This window comes from Opisthorchis viverrini (genome assembly GCF_000715545.1).
Source record: "Opisthorchis viverrini unplaced genomic scaffold opera_v5_2, whole genome shotgun sequence".
Lineage (NCBI taxonomy): Eukaryota > Metazoa > Platyhelminthes > Trematoda > Opisthorchiida > Opisthorchiidae > Opisthorchis > Opisthorchis viverrini.
This window is the reverse complement of record NW_008751658.1, coordinates 2,600,811-2,625,294: the sequence shown is the minus strand read 5'-3', so window position 1 is coordinate 2,625,294 and position 24,484 is coordinate 2,600,811. Positions and strand designations below refer to the sequence as shown.

The 24,484-nt window shown below is 46.0% G+C and overlaps 1 protein-coding gene across 1 annotated transcript in view; it reads left to right on the top strand.

The window, feature by feature from the left end:
- The window catches only part of T265_00213 (hypothetical protein), a gene marked incomplete at both ends in the record, with an annotated part of 46,811 nt that overhangs the window by 4,869 nt on the left and 17,458 nt on the right, over window positions 1-24,484 (top strand). Inside the window, 13 exons of the mRNA XM_009163921.1 lie at window positions 9,327-9,486; window positions 12,008-12,188; window positions 12,223-12,383; window positions 12,471-12,573; window positions 12,614-12,724; window positions 12,765-12,902; window positions 12,949-13,026; window positions 13,066-13,128; window positions 13,182-13,451; window positions 14,030-14,351; window positions 21,588-21,793; window positions 21,909-22,244; window positions 24,070-24,349. Of these exons, the coding sequence (XP_009162185.1) occupies window positions 12,021-12,188; window positions 12,223-12,383; window positions 12,471-12,573; window positions 12,614-12,724; window positions 12,765-12,902; window positions 12,949-13,026; window positions 13,066-13,128; window positions 13,182-13,451; window positions 14,030-14,351; window positions 21,588-21,793; window positions 21,909-22,244; window positions 24,070-24,349 (2,236 nt within the window). The remainder of the gene's footprint in view (window positions 1-9,326; window positions 9,487-12,007; window positions 12,189-12,222; window positions 12,384-12,470; window positions 12,574-12,613; window positions 12,725-12,764; window positions 12,903-12,948; window positions 13,027-13,065; window positions 13,129-13,181; window positions 13,452-14,029; window positions 14,352-21,587; window positions 21,794-21,908; window positions 22,245-24,069; window positions 24,350-24,484) is intronic.

The window sequence follows — 24,484 nt, the reverse complement described above, 5'->3', positions numbered from 1 at the left end:
ATAATAATAATAATAATAATAATAATAATAATGTTTATTCCCAACTTGTGGGTGGCATACCGTCTGGCATGATCATGGTTTTACAGTCAGAATGGAGCATGACTGAGGGATTTGTGGGGGTACGGATTACACAAAAGGAGGACAATGCCACAAACAGTGGGGAACTCTTGATGATATAGCAATAATAGGTTATCTCCCAACTTTTTGGGAAAAATGGGCATGAGGTTCGACTAGATCAAAGACAGTCAAGTGGCATGAACTAAGACTGAAAACCATTGCTGGCCATGAGTGACCTTGGGCGGTCAGGTTAATGGCCGGAGTCACAACGAGCAACAGTGGAGATGGCGATGGGTTGATTCAAATTGGGAGCACGTCAAGTTTTGTCTCAAAAATTTGGTTTAATCTGAATGCAAGCAAACTCACTGGTTGCAGTGTTGTAGGGATGTCAGGTGCAGGGTAGTAGGTTGGATGGGGGCAAGTTGCTAATACATAGGGCGACCTGAACTTCGTATACGGATTTGAACTTGTGCAACGGGCAAGTCGAAATTGCAGTAGGAAAGCCAGGCTAGCCAAATCTGAGCGAAAATTTATTGGGTACGGAAGAGTTCATCCCAGAGACGTGGCCGGATGGGAACTGTTTGAAGTTGTGGCTACAGGCATGAGCGGGCGGGGGGTTGCGGTCGAGATTCTGGAGAGAATGGTTGCGGGAGTGCCATCTCACTGGGTATGACAGTGCCATGCCATCATCGCACTGACATGCTTCGGTTTATGGACAACCCCGTAACGGTCGTCAAGGGTCGGAGAAGGGATACGCAGTTCCGTGGTGAGGCGGAGATTGACACAGGGAGTCATATAGATGTAGGCTCACGGAAAATTTCCCTTTTGTTAGAGGACCGTGTGAGTGTAGACCGGGCACCAGCCAGTTTGAATGAATAACAGTTCTGAGAGGCGTTTGGGCAACTGCGGTTGAGGACTGAAGCTTGGGAAGAGGGGCGAAGAGAAAGAAATAGAATGACTGTCAGCAGTGACAGTGGACAAGTGAAAAGCGGACAGGCAACAGTTACCGAGATAAGTGGTAAGAATCGTAGCTTAACTGAGGTATACTACATCAACCTAACAGGAAAGTAAGATTAAGGGTCACCAGTCACCGAGTCAATGCTGTCAACTCCAGAAAACGAATGGTGGATGGCAAAAAACAGCCATTAAGTGCTAGCTGTGACTGCTTGTAATCAAGAAATCATAAGTTATTAGCACTTTGCGCATATGATCGCTCTAGATGACAAGAGGGAAGAACATGTGTGCAATGTTTGAGTGATGAAGTGGACTAGGGTTGGTGTGACCCCACTAAGACGAGAGTGGCAACACCTTGCACGTCGACGTTAGCCGTAAGCCTTACAGGCACTCTCAGGCCGCCCCATGCATGAATGTTTTTTTATATTCTTTTTTTGAACAAACGGGTGGACAGCTGTCGTCCGCTTGTATTTCTTGGTGTTGTGGGACAAGTGACAACCGGAACAAGGCCATTCCAGCTACAGACAAACAGCAACGCTGCTCTTTTTTTGGTTTCCCTGAATTAAAGGCCAGGCTCAGAACCACCGGCGATGGGCGATGCACCCGTGCTACTGGAGGGTTGACGAGTATACGAACGCACCATGGTGCAACGTAACAGGGCGTCCCTCCCTGCAGGGCGTACCCGTCCACCCCACGATGTTTTCATCCCTCATGCATGCTACCAGATATGCAAGGTGGAAAACCGTCCAAGCAGTCATAAGTGCGGCTTGTGCATTCATGAATAACTCCAGATGCCAGATATTTTATCCGGTCGGGGGAAAGTCAGATCAGTAAAACACCTCAGTAATTTCGCACAAGCGAACAGCAAACAGCCACTGGAAGAGGCAAGTCGCGGGCAATGGGAGTAGAATGGAGATGTTCAGAATCTGTGTACTAGGGCTAAACGAACACGAGGCATTGGTTTGAACCACTCTGTCAAGTAGGGGTGCACCGGTGCTATGTGTATGTGTGAATGATTGGGCTGTGCGGCCAAACAACTATTTCGTTCATAGCGCATCTCCAGACCCACCATTTGATATGTGCATGCCGCACGTATTCAGGGGATGCAGCGTGTTGATAACAAATGATTAAGTGAGACGGGGTGGGGGCAGATTTGCACGTAGTAGACTAGCTATCAAGCGAGGGTTGAGTTTGGGAATAAAAATTATCATATTATAATACAACGGATCTAGAGCAAACCTGTATAAGTATACAGAAAAGTGGTACGTTTAGTGAGAGCAAACGTATAAGAACTGAAGGAGTGGACTTCCGAGATTATGGACTAGCTCATACGATATTTATTACGTGAGCTGGACAAGACCATAATCCAGTTGAGAAAGTAATTTTATGAGGATAGTCAACAGTCCTCATGTCGCTGCTAGCGGCTTCAATTAAGAAGTGGTGCATAGCAAGAAAAAACCACTTTGCGCTAGTCTTGTATGCTGGTAGTGGGGAATTAGGAATCATATTGTAGATATGTATACACACACATAGATCTCATCATACGTATCCGCTCCTGGCATCAAAGGTGGCTGCGCGTTTTGTTTCATTGACGAAGTGGGCTTCATTGCAATACCACCCCAATTATGGTGAAGGCAGCTACAGTTCTTTATGTCGGTGTATACCGTGCGCATCTGCGTTTGCTTCCATGCTATCCTATGCGTGCTTCTTATCAAAGAACTGCTTCTGAGAGAGGAAAGGTCATTTTTGACTGTCTGTAATTGTTAGCGCTGCCGCTTAACTCGCACAACTGGGGCGAGTCCAGCCCAACAGCAAGAAACGGAAAACAACAGTGCTCTTCTGTGGATTTACTGAGTTAAAAGCCATTCTTGGAACCACCAGCAATGGGCGAAGCTTCCATGCCACTGGGTGGGTGGCGAACATTAGAACACACCATGCCGCAACGCAAAAAAGGCAACATTCCATGCAAGATATATTGACTATCACACGAGTTTGTCATCACACATGCATGCTGCCGGAACTGTATGGTAGCATACTATCACCCAGNGTCTCACCCAGAACCAGCTGCCACGGGACTGCGTATCCCTTCTCCTACCGCGGCAACCTTGACGACCGTTACGGGGCTGTCCATAACCCAAAGCATGTCAGTGCGATGATGGCATGGCACTGTCATACCCAGTGAGATGACACTCCCACAGCTAGTTTCTCCAGAATCTCGACCACACCCTCTCGCCCACTCAAGCCTGTAGTCGCAACTTCGAGCAGTTCTCATCCGGCCCCGTCTCTGGGATGAGCTCTTCTGTACCCAATGAATTTTCGCTCAGACTTAGTTAGCCTGGCTTTTTTGCTGCAATTTCAGCTCCCCTCTTGCACAAGTTCAAATCCTTATATGGAGTTTGTGTCGCCCTATGTATTAGCAGCTTGCCCCATCCAACCTATTCCCCTGCACCCGAATTCCCTACATCAGTGCAACCATTGAGTCTCCTTACTTTCAGATTAGACTACATTTTTGAGACAAAACTTGCCATGTGCTTGCAATTTGAGTTATTTCATCTCCATCTCCACTTTTGCTTGTTGTGACTCCGGCCAATTACCTAACAACCCAAGGTCACCCATGGCCAGCTTGGTTTATGCAGCCTGACTGTCTTTGAACTAGTCGGACCTCATGCCCATTGTTCCCAACAAGTTGGGAAATAACCTGTTATTATTATATCATCGGGGCGAGATAGCCCAAGTGGTTAGAGCGCGAATTTAATGACCGGAAGGTTCGTGGTTCCAATCCGACCTCCGCCACTCGACTTCCCCTGTCCAGGCTTGGGCAACCTGGCAGTATCCTAGCCCTCGTGCTTCCTTCGGGTGGCATGGCAATTAGGCACCGGAAGGGTGCTACAGCTGAACGCTTTCTTCATCTGGTATTCCCCACAGTTTGTGACATTGTCGTCTTTTTGTACAATCCGCACCCCCACAAATCCCTCAGTCATGCTCCGTTCTGATTGTAAAACTATGATCGTGCCAGACGGTATGCCATTCACAAGTTGGGAATAAACCTTATTATTATTATTTATAATGCGGCTTGTGTACCAATGAAGAACACCAGCTACCAGATGCTTTATCCGGTCTAGGAAGAGGGGTGAGTAAAACAGCTGCGAGAACCGACAAACACTAAACAGCTCCTGAAAAAAGGCAGATTGTGGGGAGGCAAATGAAGCGCCGGGTGTTAGTAAAACAACGGGAACTGAACGGAGATGCCCAGAGCTTGTGGATCATGGCTAGGTGGTGACGGGGTGCGAGCTGCCAGATCAAGCAGAGGCTGCCGTCATGTTATGTGTGCATGTGTCTTATGGGTGGTGAGGCGTATAATACGTTTTCAGGCGTAGGAAATTCTGGCTTTCGTTTGGTTAGGGCTAGGCAGGCAAAGCACCGCTGATTAAACAGCGCGAACAGAGTGGCCCAGGGCAGACACCTAGCTGGAAAGAAGCTGGTATATGTTGCCGCGGAAAGAAGTAGGGCCAGTAACAGAACGCACACTAACAAAGAAGGGATTGCGGGTATTTCTTGCTTCAGGCAACTCAGAGGTAGCAAGGAACCTGCCAACCACCAAGTTTCTTACCACTCAATAGCATGAGTTCATGATATTCGCAAGGCAGTTAACCACGTTCTTCGCAGAGGACTCAGTAAACTACAATCTACAACGGTTAGTGGCCCGCTTGTGCGTTTCTTACCTCAATGGGAGAACCAAGGGCTCTAAAATTAGGTACCTCATATCTTCACCGATTCCATCACCAAGCAAACTTACACCCTTACTGTTCTCGCTATGCGTCAATAATGTCACTGATTCAATTAAACACCGATCCCCTTTTCTAGTTGCTGACGAAATTAGGATAGAGTAAACATTCTCTGCCGGTCTTTACTTTCAATCTATCTAATATTCAGTCCACTATAGAAATCTTCATTCCTTAGATCATTTAACCCCGGACTTTCTTTCTACATCCCGAAAGGCCAAGCTCTCCCGCATCTATTCGAGATTCCTCTGGGGATGCTTATGTAAAAAGGAATCTCACCTCCCACTCTTCTCAGTGAGAAACCTAGGTCCTAGGTACTATCGCGCGATAAGTTTCTCTGTGCATGTGTGCTACGTTTATTGCTCTAGCTGCAACGTACAGTTGACTGTCAGAAGGTCAAAGGCGCTAACAAATACCTGTTTTTCCAGAGTGATGATTATTACAGTAGCTAGGTGCACTTGATAAAAATAGATGCAATGCGAAAAGTGGAATAAGCCGAAACTTGACTTTGAATAGAGTAACCTTAAAATAGAGCAAATTTAGAAAGGCATGCTTGTCAACTGAAAAGTCATCTTAGTTGCAGGAACCAATAGGAACTAGGACAAGTGAGAACCATTGGTGGCCATGAGTGGTCTTGTGCGGTTGAGTAAATGGTGAGAGTCACAACAAGCAAAGATGGAGATGGATATGGAATAATTCGAAGCAGAAGAAACTGGTCAGCTTTGTCACGAAAATATGGTTCAACCTGAAATCTAGTAGGCTCACTGGTGCCACTGTTATAGGGAAGTCGTTGCATGGGATAGGTTCGACGAGAAGATAGCGCCAATGCATAGGGCCAAACAAACACTGTACATGGAATTGAAAGTTGTTGGGGAAGCAAACTGAAATCGCAGCAGAAAACCAGGTTGGTCAAATGCGAACAAAAGTTTCATGGGGTTAGAATGTACTTGTCCCAGAGGTGGTTGGGGCTATGTGAAAAATTTGCTCGTATTTGAAATACGGGCTCAAATAGGCAGGAGGCTGTGGTTGAGTAAGCAACGCGCAACCCATTTGTTAAACTTAGACCGACAGTGTTTTGGCGGACCCGGAAAAGCATTTCAGCTCGAAATGCGGTGCTGGAGGATTTGGGGTTTAAGATATGCCCAAATCGGTTAGGGAGGCTTCAGGCAAAACGGTCCCTTAGAGAGATGCGCAACGGGCAATCCAAACCATGTGGTGGACTTCGAAAATCGTAATAACCTAAACAGAGCAAGCAGTAATCGATAAATATCGACGGTACTTCAGATACACCGTATTAAGCCAGAGGTTGTGTGTCTGTTTGGGTAAGACAAGGCAGCATAACCAACCGTTTACTGAGGTATAACACATAAAAATAGCACCAGGTTTCAATGGCAGGTGAAATGCAAGAACATGAAAACCCTTTGTCGTACATCGGTCGTTTGTCTGAAACCACTGCATGACGAGGAGAGATATTAGCATGAAATTGCAACATTTGACGGTGGTTATTAAAAACTCTGTGACGGTTTTGATCAATGTTAAACGTACTTAAAGCCCATGTTGAGGCGGAGTCATTTTGGAAGTCGCCTATATAATGACCCCTTGATTGTGGCGTCTCAGGACCTAGAGCAGAAACACATAATCAGGAACGTTCTTTTTGACGGCCTTCCTATCAACCAAAATCAGGGTTGCGACTAACTAAGTGTGGAGTTCTCCGCTAACTCATTGAGCACTGTCCGGAAGCATCGTGTCATTCTATTTTATAATGGGTCAGTGCTTAAGTTCTACCTATTGAGGCAGATGGCAAGCTGTCGATTCTCGGAAAGCTCCGCAAACGTGGGTTTGCCCGTGTGGAGGAATGTGTTATTTGTCGAACCTGCCCTGCGCCTTCTACCCACTTGAAAGGATGATCTGTTCCAGCACCACTCAGACGTCGTTAAAGTTGACGCTATGCAAAGCGAGGACCACGTTGAGGAATTTTTTTGATAATAATAATATATATTCCCAACTAGTGGGCAACATACTGTCGAGAATGATCATAGTATTACAGATGGAAGAAGAGCATGACTGATGGGGTTGTAATTAATGGGAATTCCCTGGAAAAGGGACGGTTACGTAAACAGTGGCCAATAACGAAGTAGACTTCATCACACCTGGGGCGGCATGAGTAGGGATCCAAAATTACAAAGGCTCTTTAGCTCCTATGGAGAACATATCTCCTAAAGGATTTCACTTTTGCTACAAAGGTGCAAGTTGTTCACCTTCCCTGTGACCGAAGGCATGCGGCTCGGGAGACCGGTGACCGGTGGCTTCGTCGAAAGTAAGCACATTGCACTTCTGTGTCAACTGCTCAATTTGTCCACTGAGATGGCGGGAGGGCGTTCCCGCGTAAGAAATTCGTAATGGATAAATCAGTATTAAAATTATTATGCCAAAGCCTTGCTCAATTGTGACAGTTCCCTGCTACCCTCATGCAAGCCAGCCATTGCAAGAACGCACGTTCCATAAACTCATCACAAGTTCTCTTGCCGGAAATCTTTAACCACGAACGGCGTATTACGTCACATGACTGACTGAGGTTGCGATTGAGAAAAAATTGATCACCGAACAATAGCTGCTTAGATTTTGCTACAATTTTTAAATCCTGCGGAGAACCGGCTTAGGCTTTGTTCGGTTTTTAATCTCGCACTGTTTGTCCATCATCCGCAGGCGGGCTATCCGCAAACGTCCCTTTTGGTTAGATTTGTTAACATGACAACAAACATCTCAATAACACAAACCGGAAGTTGGAAATGCTCACAAAGTCGACAGCTCCCAAAGTGTCATTCAGAAAGTCTCGGGGCACAGTCAGTGGCAAGTACACACAACTGACCACTGTGAGAAACTGGAATATCGGGACAGAAACAGGAGTGTTCTTCGGGTGGGTTATGGAGTGATGGTATTTGCTGTCAAGCAGGTTCCCTGGCACACTGAGAAATGGCCCAAAAGGCGAAGTTTCGGCAGTTTGGTCGCGTCGTTAATGAAGGTAGGTTTGTGATGCTATCAAGTGTTCTCCGAAGGTTACCATCTCAGTTGGTGTCTGTAAATGCACCGCTTTTCAATTCATAACGTCAAAACTCTTTAACATCTGTGCCCAGGAAATGCACAAGACGAACGCGGTTACATTGTTTACCCTTCAAGATCATCGTTGAGCGATTGTGGAAAAAGATATTTGGAGTTACCGAACAGCGCGCCGTTCGAGTGCATCGGACAAGTAAAATTAGATGCCTCTCCAATTGTCATTTCATGATCTTCGGGCTCGGAGATGCCTTGGTGGTGAAACACACGGTTGTGGTGCTAATTTGCCATCGTAGGCTGCCATGTGCGGTCAAGGCACCATAATCAGCAACCCGATTTGGTGCGGGCCTAGCATTTGGTACAAGCAGCCGAGGGCGTGACATCGCGTATGGCCTCGATGAGGAAGGGCTTCCATCGGCTTTTTTCCGACAATTTCGGCATTTTTCTGACAAAAACGCATCTAAATGAAGTCATGCTCTCCATCGAAAATGTCCACAACCCACAGGCAGCTGGTCGATGAAACGTGCATCTTCTTATGAGTATCCGTGCATATATTAGCGTGGGATGATTCACAATGATAAATATTTGGGTTAATATCGGACAACACATCAGGTTTTCCCTAAACATTATGCTCGACGCAAAGCGAACGCAGCAACCCACAGTGTCGGACAGAACTTAGAATAACCGATCCGTTTATTTCGACATTAGGCAAGTAGAACTGAGTCAACTATTACTAAACTACTCACCTGAGGCGCACCACGCAGTGCAAAGTATATGCAAGTTATCAGGAATTTTAAGGATATAGTGGATCGCTGAACCCTATGGCGAAAATCTGGAGCTGTTGAAATATTGGGGATGTACTCTAACCGATGGCTGCAGTATGCCCCAAAGGACACTGGCATAAAGATACAAATCGCTCGCGATGATTCATTCAAAGAACAGTACATCTGATCCCTTATTGTTGGGTGGGATTTCCAATCGAGTTCCGTCCTCTATACTCCTGTGAACTTGGAACTTTCATTTGCTTCGGAAACGCAGGACACAGAACAGTAGGTTGGTCACGTCAGGATGGAATCCGGCATTGTGTACTAGGGTGATGTAATGCTGGCGATGCCTCAGGTCGGTCGCATTCTCCAAGCCAGTGTTTTCGGCACAAGAACGATCAAAGCAAGTTCAGACGCATTTATGCACCGCGTCGAATTTAAAGTGCACGAGGCGATAATCTGGAAATTGGCACGTCTTCTGGAAGCGCAACCGGCAACCGCCATTGGGTGGATGCTGAATCATGATTGGTTGTCAGGTCTACACTCTCGGCAAATCATAGCTCAGCCTGCTGCAGATGGCCGGGAGTTGATCGATTTTGGCCCTCCGCCTGCATGTTGGGCTGCTTGGTCGTAGCAGCGCTTAACGCCGAGCGGTAGTTGGCTTCGGTGCAGGTTTTCGCCTGGTAGTTGCTCATCTTTTTTGTGCTCACTTCAGAGTGGCGAAAGACCAGAGGTAGACAACCTACGCCAATCTACCGAACTGGTAGGCGAATATCGCCTGGCAGCTACAGGCTCATTAGTTTCATTGGTGTCCCGTGCGAGGTGATGGAATGCATTCTGAAGCAAGCCATCCTAGATCACCTTCCAACAGCTTGGTATCTCCAGTTCAGCACAGATTTCTCGCAAATCATTTTTGTGTGACGAACATGCTTGTATTTATGGACAGCTTAGCCCAAGCCAAGGATGAGGGTCTCATGTCGGATGCCATGTTTTTCGACTTCTCAGAAGCATTCAAATTAGTCCCACACGTCCCGCTGCTCCACAAACTTAAGACTTGCGGGATCCAAGGATAAATTATACGCTGGATTAAGGCCTTTCCATCAGACAGCACATTTCGAGTGAAAGTATGCTCCAGTGATGGTCTCTATTGAAATTCCTCAAGGCTCCGTTCTGGGACCTTGATGTCTCTGATATTCGTCAACGACCCTCCAGATGTTCTTGCAACTCCATGTCCACTTTTTGCGGACGACTTGGACTCTTGGAGTTCCGATACCAGTGCCCTCTAAATGGATGTAGACGCTGCGAAAGAGTGGTCGTTGGGCTGGCACCTTTCTCTGAATGGCGAAAAGTGTGTCCATATATCATTCAAAGGAGACTCGGAGAACGACCATGTCGTTCATGGTGAGAGTGGACCAGGAAACATTACAGGGATAGATGCCGAGAAAATTGGCTATATCGCTCTTTCCTAACAGGTCCTCCTCACCGCAACATGAGGGGTTGGCTCAAGAGACATTCGCTGTTCTACGGACGATACATCGCACCTCCTTTGTTACTCGCTTTAATATCCAAATACTCTATGGGGCCTAAGTCAGACGGCAGTTGAATATTTCAACCGAAATTTCTACTCCGGACGCGCGAAAGACGCAACCCTCATTGAGTGTATTCAGCGAACTGCTGCGACAACGGTTGCCGGCCTCAACTCTGTGGACTACGAAGCGCCTTCCGCGGTGATTGACCTTTTCCCTCTGGGTATCGTCGCCTCCGAGGGGACCTAATTCTTACTTACGCCCTATTTGAACAAGGTTTGGCCAGCAGGGTTTTCACCGTTGACTCAGGAAACACATGGCGGGGACGTGGTAAGATGATTTTCAAGCTCAGAGTGTAGACTTTCAGTAGACAGTTTTTTCTCACGGTGGTAGCTACATTACAGGGATAGATGCCGAGAAAATTGGCTATATCGCTCTTTCCTAACAGGTCCTCCTCACCGCAACATGAGGGGTTGGCTCAAGAGACATTCGCTGTTCTACGGACGATACATCGCACCTCCTTTGTTACTCGCTTTAATATCCAAATACTCTATGGGGCCTAAGTCAGACGGCAGTTGAATATTTCAACCGAAATTTCTACTCCGGACGCGCGAAAGACGCAACCCTCATTGAGTGTATTCAGCGAACTGCTGCGACAACGGTTGCCGGCCTCAACTCTGTGGACTACGAAGCGCCTTCCGCGGTGATTGACCTTTTCCCTCTGGGTATCGTCGCCTCCGAGGGGACCTAATTCTTACTTACGCCCTATTTGAACAAGGTTTGGCCAGCAGGGTTTTCACCGTTGACTCAGGAAACACATGGCGGGGACGTGGTAAGATGATTTTCAAGCTCAGAGTGTAGACTTTCAGTAGACAGTTTTTTCTCACTTCGGGTGGTAGCTGCGTGGCATAACCTTCCTCCTAAAACCCAGTTCAAAGCACCACTAGACACTTCTCTGTGAGTCCTCGCGCTGGCAAGCTTACCGCCTCACACTGAGAACGTAAGGAAGAGTGCTACACCATTTTTTCGCTTGTGCCCTTCAGATGAACGCCAGTCGCCGAACGATAAGAACAAAAGCGGTCCAGGAAACTTGAGCGAAACCCTCGATCCTGTGTATCAATCCGTGAATCCGTGACAAAATGGCACGATGAGTGTCACGGAAAGTAGGCACCGAGTATACTGTTCGCCTTCCAGGACGGATCCACATAACCGTCTCTTTGGGTGGATGAAGACAACTGAAGATATGACGACCGACCAGTGCCACGCGTTCATGCTGTCTTACTGGGTTTTATAGGTTGGCTATACTGCCATTGATTCCGATGCTCTTCTTGCTTTTGTCACAATTTCCGCGATTCTAGCATTCAACTTGTTAAAATGCTGACACCAGGCAGGATGCAACTACCGAGGACAGATAATCCATTCATTCTGGTGCATCAAGTTTGATGAGAGGTCACAATAGGCACTCTGTGCACACACCAGTTGGCGGTGAACTCAATGTAGATGGAGAGTGTCCCTTGTGGATTTTCGCTTTACGGGGGGTTCAGTATGCGTGCTTCCTCGGACATGCACATCTACGATATACTTTCACTTAAGTTCACTGCATTAATTGGTATCGGACAGGCTTGTCCAGTGTCTTCCCCCATCCTCAACTTCGTTATCAATGTGCTGCACTTATTTACCTCCCAATAGGACTTGCTGGAGAAGTAGAACTCTTTAACCTTAATGAACCAATCGGGCTCTTGCCGCTAACATGCGGTTGTCATTCCGTTCACCGGTGAAATAAACTGTAGCAGCTAGAACTGTTATACTCTGGCACATGGTTTATACTTGTGCTGATCCAATCCCTAGCTGCGTATTTCCTTTGTTTCAGAAAACCCCAGACAATGTACATCAAGTCGTTAATTATTGACGGGTTTAAATCATACTGCCAACGAACAGAGATCAACGGTTTTGATCCACAGTTCAACGCAATCACTGGCTTGAATGGTTCGGGGAAGTCTAACATCCTAGATGCCGTGTGCTTTTTGTTGGGTATTACCAACTTGTCGCAGGTAGGATATTACGTAGGCTTCTTTACAGTACCAGGTGCGAGCCGCCAATTTACAAGAGCTCGTGTACAAATGTGGTCAGGCTGGTATCACAAAGGCCACTGTCAGTGCTGTGTTCGACAATCTGGATAAATCTCAGTCTCCTTATGGCTATGAACAATTCGATGAACTGACAATCACACGACAAGTAGTTTTCAGGTTGGTATGGATTAACTCATCTGAATAGATTGTCGTTGGTGGGAAAAACAAGTATTTGATCAATGGTACCAATGCTACCAACACTAGAGTGCACGACCTATTCCACTCTGTTCAACTCAATGTGAACAATCCACATTTTCTAATTATGCAAGGACGCATCACAAAAATACTTAACATGAAGCCACCAGAGGTGAGTTTCTTGATCGATTGGTTGCTGATTACATTCCCAGATCCTGTCACTCCTAGAAGAAGCTGCTAGCACCAAATTGTATGAGCACAAAAAGGAGATGGCCCTCAAAACAATCGAGAAGAAAGATGGCAAGTTACGAGAGATCGACCGAGTATGTTCACAGACTGACATCGTTACAAGTTTTTTCCTAGGTTTTGCGTGAAGATATTAACCCGACAATCACAAAACTACGTGAAGAACGTAGCAGTTATCTGGAATATCAAAATATTGTTCGGGAAATGACGCATTTAGAAAAGTTCATCATTGCCTACGACTTCTATTGTCTTGAAGTCAGTGTGTTTTCATTGTGAGAATCTAAATTCGTCCTCCATGCAGGCGGCAAAACATAGAAGCAAAGAAGACCTGGTTGCTCTGGAGCGGTCACTAAGCGAGCTCAAAGAGAAAGTGAAACAGGTAAGATGATTTGCATACTTTTTTGGACACATCTCCCAGTTTGTAGAAGGTAAAACGAGCGTCGAGCGGCGTATAGTGGAACTGAGCGCACAACGTGATGAGGTGGGTCACTTGTTAGCTCCGTATCTAGTTTTTTGTTGAACATCTAGTTTCAGGGTTCTGCCCTGGAGGAACTCGAATCTGTCATGTCTACCTGTCAGAAAACAGAAGCAGTTGCGAAAGGTGCTGCTAATCGGGCCAGTGAAGCTCTTCGTGCTGCTAACCAGCGAATAAAGAACTTGGAATCCCAGTGCACCGAAACAGAGACACAATTGAATGCTAAGCATGAAGCGGCCGAAGCAGCAGCTGGAAAGGAGTTCAAGGCTATCCAGGCAGAGGCTGAAGACGCTAAAGCCAAGCTAGAAGCTGCGCAACGTCGTTTGCAGGTGCGTTTTCAACGCTTACCGCAGTATTGTTTTTTGGTTGAAAAAATATATGCTTGCATTTTTCGCGAGTTATCTTCGTTTCCTTCTTATCTCCACCCATTCTTTGGCCCCATCTGAAGAGCAGTCTTCCGTTCAGACACCAATGAGCTGAAACAAGTCGTTGCTGTTAATAACATATTATTCCTGTTTTCTTAATGTTAGCAACAACGTTCACTATCGGTGATAGTCATACACCATTCGTTATAAAAAGACTAACAAACAGTGGACTCAACATAAAGCACTGGGATGAGATTGTCACCAGAATTCCTCCAGAATGGGAATCATTGTTGTACGGAAATCTCCTCGGATAGGTTTATAGATGAAAATTATTCCATTTTCACAAAAGCCACCCAGCTATGGTGTTGAGCTGTCCTTAGGACTTGATACTTCCCCCTTTCAGAAGCTGAGATATTTATGCGCATGACTCATTTTATTCGTATCCCGAAGTCGGTGCGCCACGTCTGTCCTCGTGGCACTGCGTCCGATTCTGACACTACTTCCCTTCTGTTCTAATTTCATTGGTATTGGTTCTCTTTAAGGCCGCCAATTCCGGACTATCGAGCGGTGAAGATGGCGTGGCAGCGAGCTTGGCCGAGCAGGCTCGGATGGCTGATGGAGAGAAATGTGCGGCACAGACCGAGCTTCGTCAGCTTGAAATGCGCCAAAAACATCTACGAGCCGAACTAACCAAACAGGAAGCTGCCGTAGTTAAGGTATTCGGGAGGCTTAGCATGAGTGCCTCCAAATCTAAGGAGGAAATTGAGCAACAGCGACTGACAGAAGAAATCGAAAAGCTGACGCAACGCCTGACACGGGCTGAGGCGGATGATCGAGCTCTGGGTAGTGAAGCAGCCCTGGCTGGTAAGCCTCCACGTTTTCCGGTTACTGTTAGCGTAGTTTGTTTGCTGTTATTTTCGTTTAGTGCCTAACTGCCATACCATCCGAAATAAATACTGCGGGTGGGATACTGCCAAGTTCCCCAAGTCTAGACAGGAGAAGTCGAGAGGCAGAGGTCAGGTTCCAACCACGGATCTTTCGGTCAGTAAATTCGTTCTCGAACCACTGAGCCATCTCGTCTTCCGAGTTTATCACATGAGCTTTCCCGTCAACAACTGGGCATGTTTACATATAATTGTGGTGTAGTGCAATCACTTCATTCATATCTACGGTATGCGCACGCGTGACCATCAAACAGCTGTGAAGTATGCAATGTTAACAAAGGCGCTGCTAGACCGACCTGTTTGAGTCACTTTGTTCAGCCATCACCACAGTAAGAAGCCTCGTTAGTTCATCGACATCTTCCATTCAATCCTGCGATAGCGAAACATGGACCTATGTTTATGTTGACGATAATGACTCGTTCCACCAATCGCGTTATGTCATAAATCCAGATGTGGGTTTACATTAAGATAAATGCTTCCTTAGACTCGGCTGCTGTGGGGTTTAATGCATGAAGAGGATTTATATTTTAAAATGTGATTCATCTTGGCGGCTTTCTCTGCTAAGGAGTTTACTGTGTCACGTTTCCTAATAGAGTGTGAAGAAGCTATCCTCAGTGTAAAAAGTTTGGAATTGTTTCTTATTGAGGTATTTGCCTGCGTGGAAGTTTTTGCACTGTACTCTGTTTTGTTTCTCTCCGGCAAAACTGCGTGGAGGTACATATAAGAGGTTCATCGACCTTCTAGGGAGCTTAGTGGATCTAGTGAATCGCTTTTCATCATGGTGTGCTTGACGCCTTAGTGATAATATTGCAGCCATTTTCATGTCATCAAAGTAGGTTGTTTGTTGTTCTGGACCATAACCAGACAGTTTGAATTTGTGCAGCACCCAACAACACTTTCTTCCATACCGATACGACTCCATACCAAACCGCACACCAACGTTCCTCCACGCCGTACTTTCCAAATGCACTAGAATGCACACTCGCTGTTGCCTAACATCGCTTTATTTTGGTTCTTCAAATTATTTAGCTATTGTATATGTACATATGTCTATGTGTACGGTTGTGGTCTATAATATGAATTTATCATTCTCAGTCATTGCCTGTCTTTCGTTTTCTCAGTGTTCCTTTATGGTAAGCGCTTCAAAGACCTCACTGTCATGAAATCCACTGAACTAATATCTATCTACTGTTTTCGTTGTCCGTCGCATAATCTACTGCGAGGCTGATAGTGACCATGACGACGAGAACGGACCGAATCGTACGGCAAATGTTGCTATGTTTGGTGTTGCGTACGAAAACTATCCATTGCTGCTCCAGTCAACATACACCGTACAAGGTCTACACAGGGGAGGAAGTGCACATTCAGGTTTTCTGAGTGATGGACGAAATGCTGCTGCATGTAAATGATTGGGTTGTGGCAGCCTCCTACGATGAAACTCCTCTAACGAAACATTTCACTTTCTCGCCATTTTGCTCTGAGGAGACACCGTACTGTATGCAGTGCCTCTCCTTGGAAAGCAATCCTCCTTATAGAGGACGACTTCGTTTCAGAAGGGCTTGGTAAAAAGACGGTAGTTTTTAATTATACACAAAAGTTTTTGACACAAAAGCTTCATCGGATCATCAGGCTTGTGTGTCAAAGGCCAAACGTCGCCCAACTAAAAACTGCCAATTGTTTACCAAGTCTTTCCGGAACGATGAATTTTTAATCCGTTCCAAACTTTTCCCAGTTGGTTAAGAACAACTACGGACCATGCGTTTGCAAATTGTCAAGTGACTACGTTCGATTAGAGGACGACTTCATTCGGTTCCTTTTTTACAATTCAACTCATCTCAAGGGGAACATACTGCGTCGGCCTGCGGTTGATCAACAGTCGGCCCACGCAATTAGCTCATAATTTGGATTGTTTCGGTCGCCCAACTTATGCGGAAATGGCCCTTATCCTCTGATTACACCACAACAACTTTGTCCCACCTTCATGGGTTGCAAAGAGTTTCACCGAATAACCACCGGTCCGAGTAAAGGTGATATCTTCAGCTAATGACCTAGTTTTACTGCACTCTAGCTAGTTCCCTGAGACAGTAAGTTGCACTCTGCATTGTTGCCAACACCTTATGTTTTGAGAGGTCTGGGTTAGCGAAAATCTGTAGACCCTAGTTTTTGTATCAGTTGGACGCACTGTCAAATTCACTCAATTTATTCCATCCTAATAGGTTGTGTCCATCCATAGGTGCTGCATAAGTGGATCACTTGATACTGAACATCTTTTTTTGGTGCGCAAGATTTTGTTACTCACCCGTGTGCTTTTAGTGTGAGTGTACAGTGTTATGTTTGTATGACATTGTACCTCTTGGTGCAAGTAGCCTGTCTATTGTCCACATCCATATGTTTGCGGATAACTGATTTTTCGCACATACGTATGATGGCTGGCATCGCCTAGCTGAAAAGCGTGTTGTCCTGCTACACAGTTCGACCTGAGCGTAAAAATGACTCGTCTTGCACAACCTGTGTCATATTGAGTCCCAAACACCCTTGGAAAGGGTTTTTTGACTACTGCGCGAGCTTCTACTACCTCGAAGGCACATTATCTGCTGACTTGAGCGTCATTCGTAACTTGTGATCCTTTATTGTCGATGATAGTTTGGCTTTTGACAAACTAGAGAAAAGGTGTGGGAAAAATGGAGCTTGCGAGTGAGATCAAGCTGCACACCTACTGTGTTGTTCTATCTGTCATCTCGTGCGACACTAAAAGTCTGACAATTTGCCGACGCAACCTCCGTTACCCGAGCAGCCTTCGGGGAATCACACAAACGACTTTTCCTGATCAATGGTCAACCAGTCAGTCAAAAACCATTTACCATGAATACATTGGTTACAACCACAGTTTCATTCACCGAGAAGTGGAAGAGTGTGGAATATACAGTCAAGAATTGGAGGCGATGGTATGTTTATTTAGTTCGGGAAGTGGGCAGCTACGCATTGAAGGCTGTACATTTGATGCACCAGCGCCATTGATTGCGTAATCTAGCCATACCTGCCAGCTTCATTAACCATTGATTGGTCGAGTCCATGGGTCCTCATCCAGGGAGAAGGCAGTTGTCGACCCGGCTGAGTCGACCGGTTAATGTTTGTATGCTTTGTTGTCAGTGTCACTGGTTTCCGCTCACCACAGGGATAGACGGAAAGATTCCTGCGAGGCGGACGTTCCCTCGACAGGCGAAGCACATGTCTTACCCAGTGTAACCCATGAATTGTGGGTAATTCATCCATTATGCGAGAAGTTATTTCTCCGGAAACCACCTGGCCATTCCAGCAATGCCAATCCGATGGTCACATACTGACAGCATCTGTTTGCATAGAGGCGACGTTTCTGGTGTGGGGTACACCACCTCAGTGTCTACTCTGCTGTTGGGGCGAGATGGCCCAAGTGGTAAGAGCGCGAATTTACTGACCGGAAGGTCCGTGGCTCGAATCCGACCTCCGCCTCTCGACTTCCATTGTCTAGGCTTGGGCAACCTGGCAGTATCCCAGCCCTCGTGCAACCTTCGGGTGGCATGGCAGTTAGGCACCGAAAGGGAGCTACAGCTGAATTAAAAAAGTGCAACCAAACCTGCTGTTGTCAGACAAGCTGAATTCGCGCCGGTGCCATAGTTGTAGATAAATGATAAAAGTTTCTCTGGCCTTCAGGATTCAGGGGTAGTTTCATATCCAGCCAATCCATCTGCCTAGGTAAGCAAATTTATTTGCCACGTCGACTGACTGGCTTGCAAAATAAAGTTTGGGTTTCACCCCACTCAGTCGTGTGGCTGCAATTTTTATTTGCGGATGCGAATCGCACACCAAACCATGCGACAGGATTATCCGAGTTATTTAAGACGGCTTCCATCTCTGGAGTATATGAACCAAGGATATCGTTCACATACCCGTTGTCTGTGAGCGTACTGCGCAGATGCATTTCATCCCCGTGATTTCAAAAGTAAATAGAGAGGTTTCACGCAAGACTTCAACTACAACGTTGGAAAAGAGTGGTGGGGAGAGTAGCCCTGTCTTACACCAGTGGATGTGTTGAAATCACGCGAGTGTGTTGCATGCCCGCCCGCGTACATTGCCCGCGTAAGGGAGTTAAATTTAGAAGGGACGTTTTTCATCTCCAAACACCACCAAAGATTTGATAATTGGTAGGCTCAAAAGCAGCCTTCACATCTCTGGAAATGTCGCCATTTTCAAAAACTTGGATGATATTTAGGGTTACCGGGAGACGCAAGTTGCTTCGCTGACACTTATGTTCTTCTGGCAGGTTGAATCAACTGAAATAGGAAACGACTGTTTGCAACCGCGAAAGCCCTTTTCATTTCCTGAGACTTCGCAATCCACCAGCGTCCTGTGATTTTTCACGCTCTTACTTATCTAACGTTTGCAGGACCTCAATGCTTCAACATAGCCTCTAGTTGTTGGTATGGCTTTTTTGTCAGCAGTAAGGTCTGACCTTGATGTCCAGTGTTTGGTCAGTCGGATGGTTTGGACGATCCGTTCTAAAACCTAAGAGTACAGCTCCTCTAACTTGCTTCCATTCGGCTCATTGTCTAAGGCGTCAAATTACTGACCGGATGTATCGAGCTTCGAACCTAACCCATGTATCTCGACTGTTCTTGTCTAGACCTGGGAAACTGAGCTGTATATCAGCCCTTGTGCTTTACTCGAATGGCATGGCTGAAAGAGGGTTGCACCTGAACGATGATTACCGGTTTTTGTTAACCTGCAACCAGTCTTCATCATCAGCTAGACTACATTTCCAGTCAGATCAGCTCAANGAACGAACGATGATTACCGGTTTTTGTTAACCTGCAACCAGTCTTCATCATCAGCTAGACTACATTTCCAGTCAGATCAGCTCAACATTGTTGAGGTGGTACAGCTGGTCCAAGTGCATTAGTGTAGTCGCTCTTCCACGCACGCGAATGCTGACGGAAAGCTAAGTCATAACCGGTGCCTACCTGCCATGCCACCCAAAGGAAGCACGAGGGCTGGGGTACTGCCAAATTACCCGCAATGCATCATTCGATGGGTTGGTGGATGGGAGCCCGTGAACGAACAGCAAAGCCTGATGGTATTTCCCAGTTGCTCAGTCCACAGAAGAAGGTCTGGTTGAGCTTCATCGCCTTGAGTCTTTGATTCAAAGGTCTTACTCCACAAGGAAACGGGAGGATTTAAGCTTTTGTTCAGCGACTATTCCTTAGCTTTCAATCCTAAAGTTTAAATCCGGAGATAGCGTTTGTTATGGTATTCTTGAGGAACTCATTTTGGGGCCAGTGATTCAGTAGTCTGACCCACCTAGCTCCAGGATATTGACTTGCCCCGAGGGCGCATAATGCGGATTGCGCCGGGGGTCACGGCAATCGGAACGTATGAATCTTAAGATAGACTTTTCCTAACCCATCCTTGAGGAGAAGGCAGGATCGCTTCCTCCATATGTATGGAGAGGATGGTCGGCTGAAGGAAACACCTTACTGTTTTCACACTCTTATCGCAGAGGCCCGTGCGACTTACATCCCAGCACGATTTCTCACAGGACGAGTACTCTTGTTTTTCATCGGGCTGCTCTCCGTCAGCCTTCCTGACACGGTTGAACTGAGTTCCAGCCAGTGTATTCCGCAAGTTCACTGCTGCAATGAAGCCCGACCACTACGACAATGTGACAGCTTTAGGTCGGTTTACACCACCCTTATTCGAAACAGACACTAATGGCTTCAACAGCTAGGCTGTTCCCTTCTGTGTCTGTGTAACTTACAACGCTTCTAGGAATGAATTTCTGTGGACATCGTTTTTCAGACCCAGATGAACTTTGACTAGCACGGGCTACCCAACTCTTTGTGCCTACGACGCGTCTGTTGAGTGGCAAAGCCACCAGGCGAGTTTTCGCGTGGATTGACTGTATTGGGTTAGCAGTTTGGCGTGCTGTCTTTGCAGATAGTGGTTCAGAGTTTTTCCTAGTCGGTTTGGTTCCAAAGTAGATCGCCAACTACACTCAGTTCGCTATGATGACTAATTTTTCCCACATACACTAACTAACGCTGGTCTCCCTCAAGACGTAGATAACCTCTCTCATCAACTTATGCCTGCTTTATCTTCCCATTAATGAGTGAATGTGAACGCACTGATGGCATAGTAATTCGCTATAATCGTTTTAAGGGGTGCATCAGTGTACAGAATGGACTTAGCGGACTTGTGCAATGGTCTTACTAGCATCCCCTTCCCTACTGTCTTGTTTTAAAACAATATAGGTGAGCCTTATCAAAGTTCCGGTTTTTTTCAGCTGTCTGTTTTGGTAATGATTCATCAGAACCCTCACTATGAAATAGCTGGATATAATTGCACCCAGTTATCTTAATTGATCTCTGTACACCTATCTGGTTCCACAAGAGTTTGGCGTTTATCTTTATGTATGGCCTCTAACCTTATTCATTTTTCACCTCAAACACTCCTTCTTCCGAGTAGCTCTTTTGGTTGCCGTGTTTTTCTTTCAATTTTATGTTCAGATCTCTTGGACATGTTTCCAGATGCACTGGACTACCGAGGACGACCTTAGTTAATCATATAGTCAACAAGCTCTTCTGAAACTTCGAACGAATCCTGATGCTTGTATACGACTCTTCGTAGGTGGCACAATCCAGAGTTGTAATCACACATGGCATGTGTTCCTGTTCGATTTGCCTATTAGCCAGAATTAAAGCGTATTCTGCCGGATGTCTGGTGACTTTTCTCAACGCATGATAGTTTCAATCAACATAGTCTCGTTGTGTGACCGTCTGGCATCCAGGTCAGTGATATTTGGACCAATGAATACAGGTATACGTATATACCTGGATATACCTGTATACCGTATACACATCCCTGCTATCTGGTCAGCTATATGCAGTACATTGAGGATAGCACCTAGCTAAGCAGTTGGTCATAGTCAAACTTCCATCACATCGGCATTCCATACGTCGATGGATTCTAATTCTCACTCCCATTTTTTATCACAGCAAGCGGTGTTCATTATAGTCACCCACTGTAATACTACTAATACAAGTGACTGATTTTTTTCTAAAAAAAAAAGTAATACTCTGCTGTACTCCCTCAATTCAGAAAGCTCTTCTGGTATTTATTTCAGAACGGCAGTTCGCCTTGGCGAAGGAGGCCCGAGAGGCTCGACACCAGGCAAACGCAGCGTCAGCTAATTTCCCCCAATTGGCATTTGAGTTTACCCAACCTGAACCCAACTTTGATCGCTCTCATGTTTATGGGCCCGTCGCCAAACTGATTAATGTAACGGACCTGAAGTATGCAACTGCTTTAGAAGTTGCCGCCGGCGCAAGGGTAGGTGATCAATCAATGTTCGTTTGGGTATTTCTGGTTATTGATTTGAATCTACAGTCAGTCGCTTACTGTCACATTCTTCAGTGGTCACGATTGAATCCAATTTTGCTTCCAGTTGTACAACATCGTTGTGGACTCCGATCGTACAAGTAAGCTACTCCTTGAACGTGGGCAACTTCGTCGTCGTGTTACCATACTCCCGTTGAACCAAATTCGTGGTTCCTCGATTCCTCCGGCAGTTGTTAGGCAAGCTGAATCTCTGGTTGGGGCTCAAAATGTTGCGACTGCTCTCTCCTTGATCGAGTACCCTTCGCATCTCCAACCCGCCATGGAGTATGTTTTTGGCAACATCCTCGTTTGCCCTGACCTAAATACGGCGAGGCGCGTGGCTTTCCACCCGGGCATCGAACGCCGAACCGTCACTTGGGAAGGCGATGTGTTTGATCCTCAGGTACGTATTATTTCAGGTATTTGTGACGCATGGTATCAGGTGTTTGTAGTAGCCGACATTTGATACCCCTGATGGGGATCCCCACACCATCTGTTCAAATGGTAAGATGATGGTTTGTCCCAACTGATTCAACCTTTTTTCTTGAGTATCATGTTACTCATGTCCTCATTTCCCCTTATGAAACATAATGGACCGGTCACATAAATAAACGTCTGAGCCACAAAAAAGGCTTTTTGGGATTCGATTACATTTACACCGATAAATCCAGAACCTGAAGTTTCTTACCTATCAAATCCTCTGTGAGGTTAGGTAACGAATCATATACGGTGGCCATGCTGTTCTCTAGTAGTCACGGTCTAACTACTTCAACATCTGAGTACAGCTAAGCCTCCCACGAATTCAAGTTTTTTTTTGTGTGCAAACCAGTCGATGGGCGTATGGTACTCTGCCTGAAATCGCTTATTCCTTAAGAGGCATGTACATCGTTGTTTTCCCCGGAAGTCGATCAAAATTAATCCCATCACTGCAGAGTAATCTGATTATATCACTGCGAAACAGGGGTTCTTATCAGATCAGAAGCAACAATGTTCGCCGCACTTTGCGTGCTTTGTCGGAAGCTCAGATACATTTGCTCGTGAATGGTCCACCTTCCGATTGTCCTTGCGGTACTTTGAGTCGACCAGTCTTTGTTCGAAGTCGCTTATTATTTCACACTGTAGCATTGACTAGAACACGTGGGCGTTGCTGATCGGATAGTCGAAACCGGGGTTCCCTCTCAGCGAACAGTTCTGTTGATTTTTGGAGGGTAGTTTCTCATCTCTTTATCAGTTTTGTCAGTTTGTATTCACTAGACTCTGTATTTCTTGGCAACCGCACACTTCGCTGTACACCCATCCGATTAGTCTTAACTAAAACGAAAAGCTGCATGTGACTTAGCTTCCCTGACTCCCACCACATCTTTACCAGTAACTTAATGCGTATCTTAATGCATTGTGCGCTTTCGGTTATCTTTTATCAGGAATGATGGCGCGGGACGTCGAATCCTTCATTCTTCTTCCACCAGTCCTCATTTTCATGATCAGTGGTCTGTGTTTTTGTGGAAAGTGAAGACTTAGAAAAGGCTATTCCGTGGAAGAAAAGTGCGGACCATTGGATTTATTCAGATAGTAGAGGATGCCGAATATATCTTGGCCTAGTAATTATGGACCGCATGACCATCCCGTCAATAAGGCCTGACCCGTCAGATTTCTGATTTGTCTGAGTCGAACAAAATCAAACACACTGAATGGTTTTCACCATCTGTCGCGGGTGATGAGTATTCAAACGCCTTCTACTTGACCGCCTGCATGAGTAGAAACTTGCACATCAGTACACATTTGTTCCGAAAACCGGGAGTGGTGCTAGTTGGTTGACGGTGCTCGGTGTACTGTTTTGGTCTTGTAAGACGTCTTACCGATGGATAAAGCAAACCAGTATCTCTCCGATGTGTGGTATTTTTCCCATGATGATACAATCTCATAAAACATACTATTCGAAACAGTTCAATGACGGTATGGCTGTACGGTTCATGAAAGCTTGTTTGTTCCTCCGAAATAGGGCTATCTTCTTAAAACGATAAAGCGTGTCGGTTTTTCACTTACGTGGTGTAAGGTTCCTCTTCACGCTCACCTCAAAGTTTTTCATTGCACCGGCTTTCGATTGCTCAAGGCACACTTATAATACGAATGGGTTATTTCCAACTGTTCTCCTGCCAAACAACCAAACGTTTCTACATGAACAACACATGTTTCCTGACATCAGGTTTTCCCTCTCCATCTACCATCAGGGAACTCTTTCTGGTGGCAGCCGTGCACCAGCATCAGAGAGCCTGTTATCCCGGTTGTTCAGCTGTAATCAACTAGAATCGATAGCTCAAAAGGCAGAAGATGAATTGAAGCGCGGTGACTTCAATCTACAGGCAGCCCGAAAAAGATCTCAAGAGATCGCGCAGTTGCGGGAGGCCTTGGACGCCGCTCGCCATCAGTTGGGCATTCTGGAGACGGAACTACGTCAAACTGATAAGCACCGACTAAAGGCGGATGTGATTGCAACTAGAGAGGAACTGGGTGAGTTTCTTAGTATCATTTTGCTTTCAGTTCATACCAACTGTTTCGCATCTGTGAGGTTCTGCTGTATCTCTTAAAGGAGTATTCGTGCAACGCATTAAGGAACTAGTCACTTTCCGGAGCTGCATTTTCGGC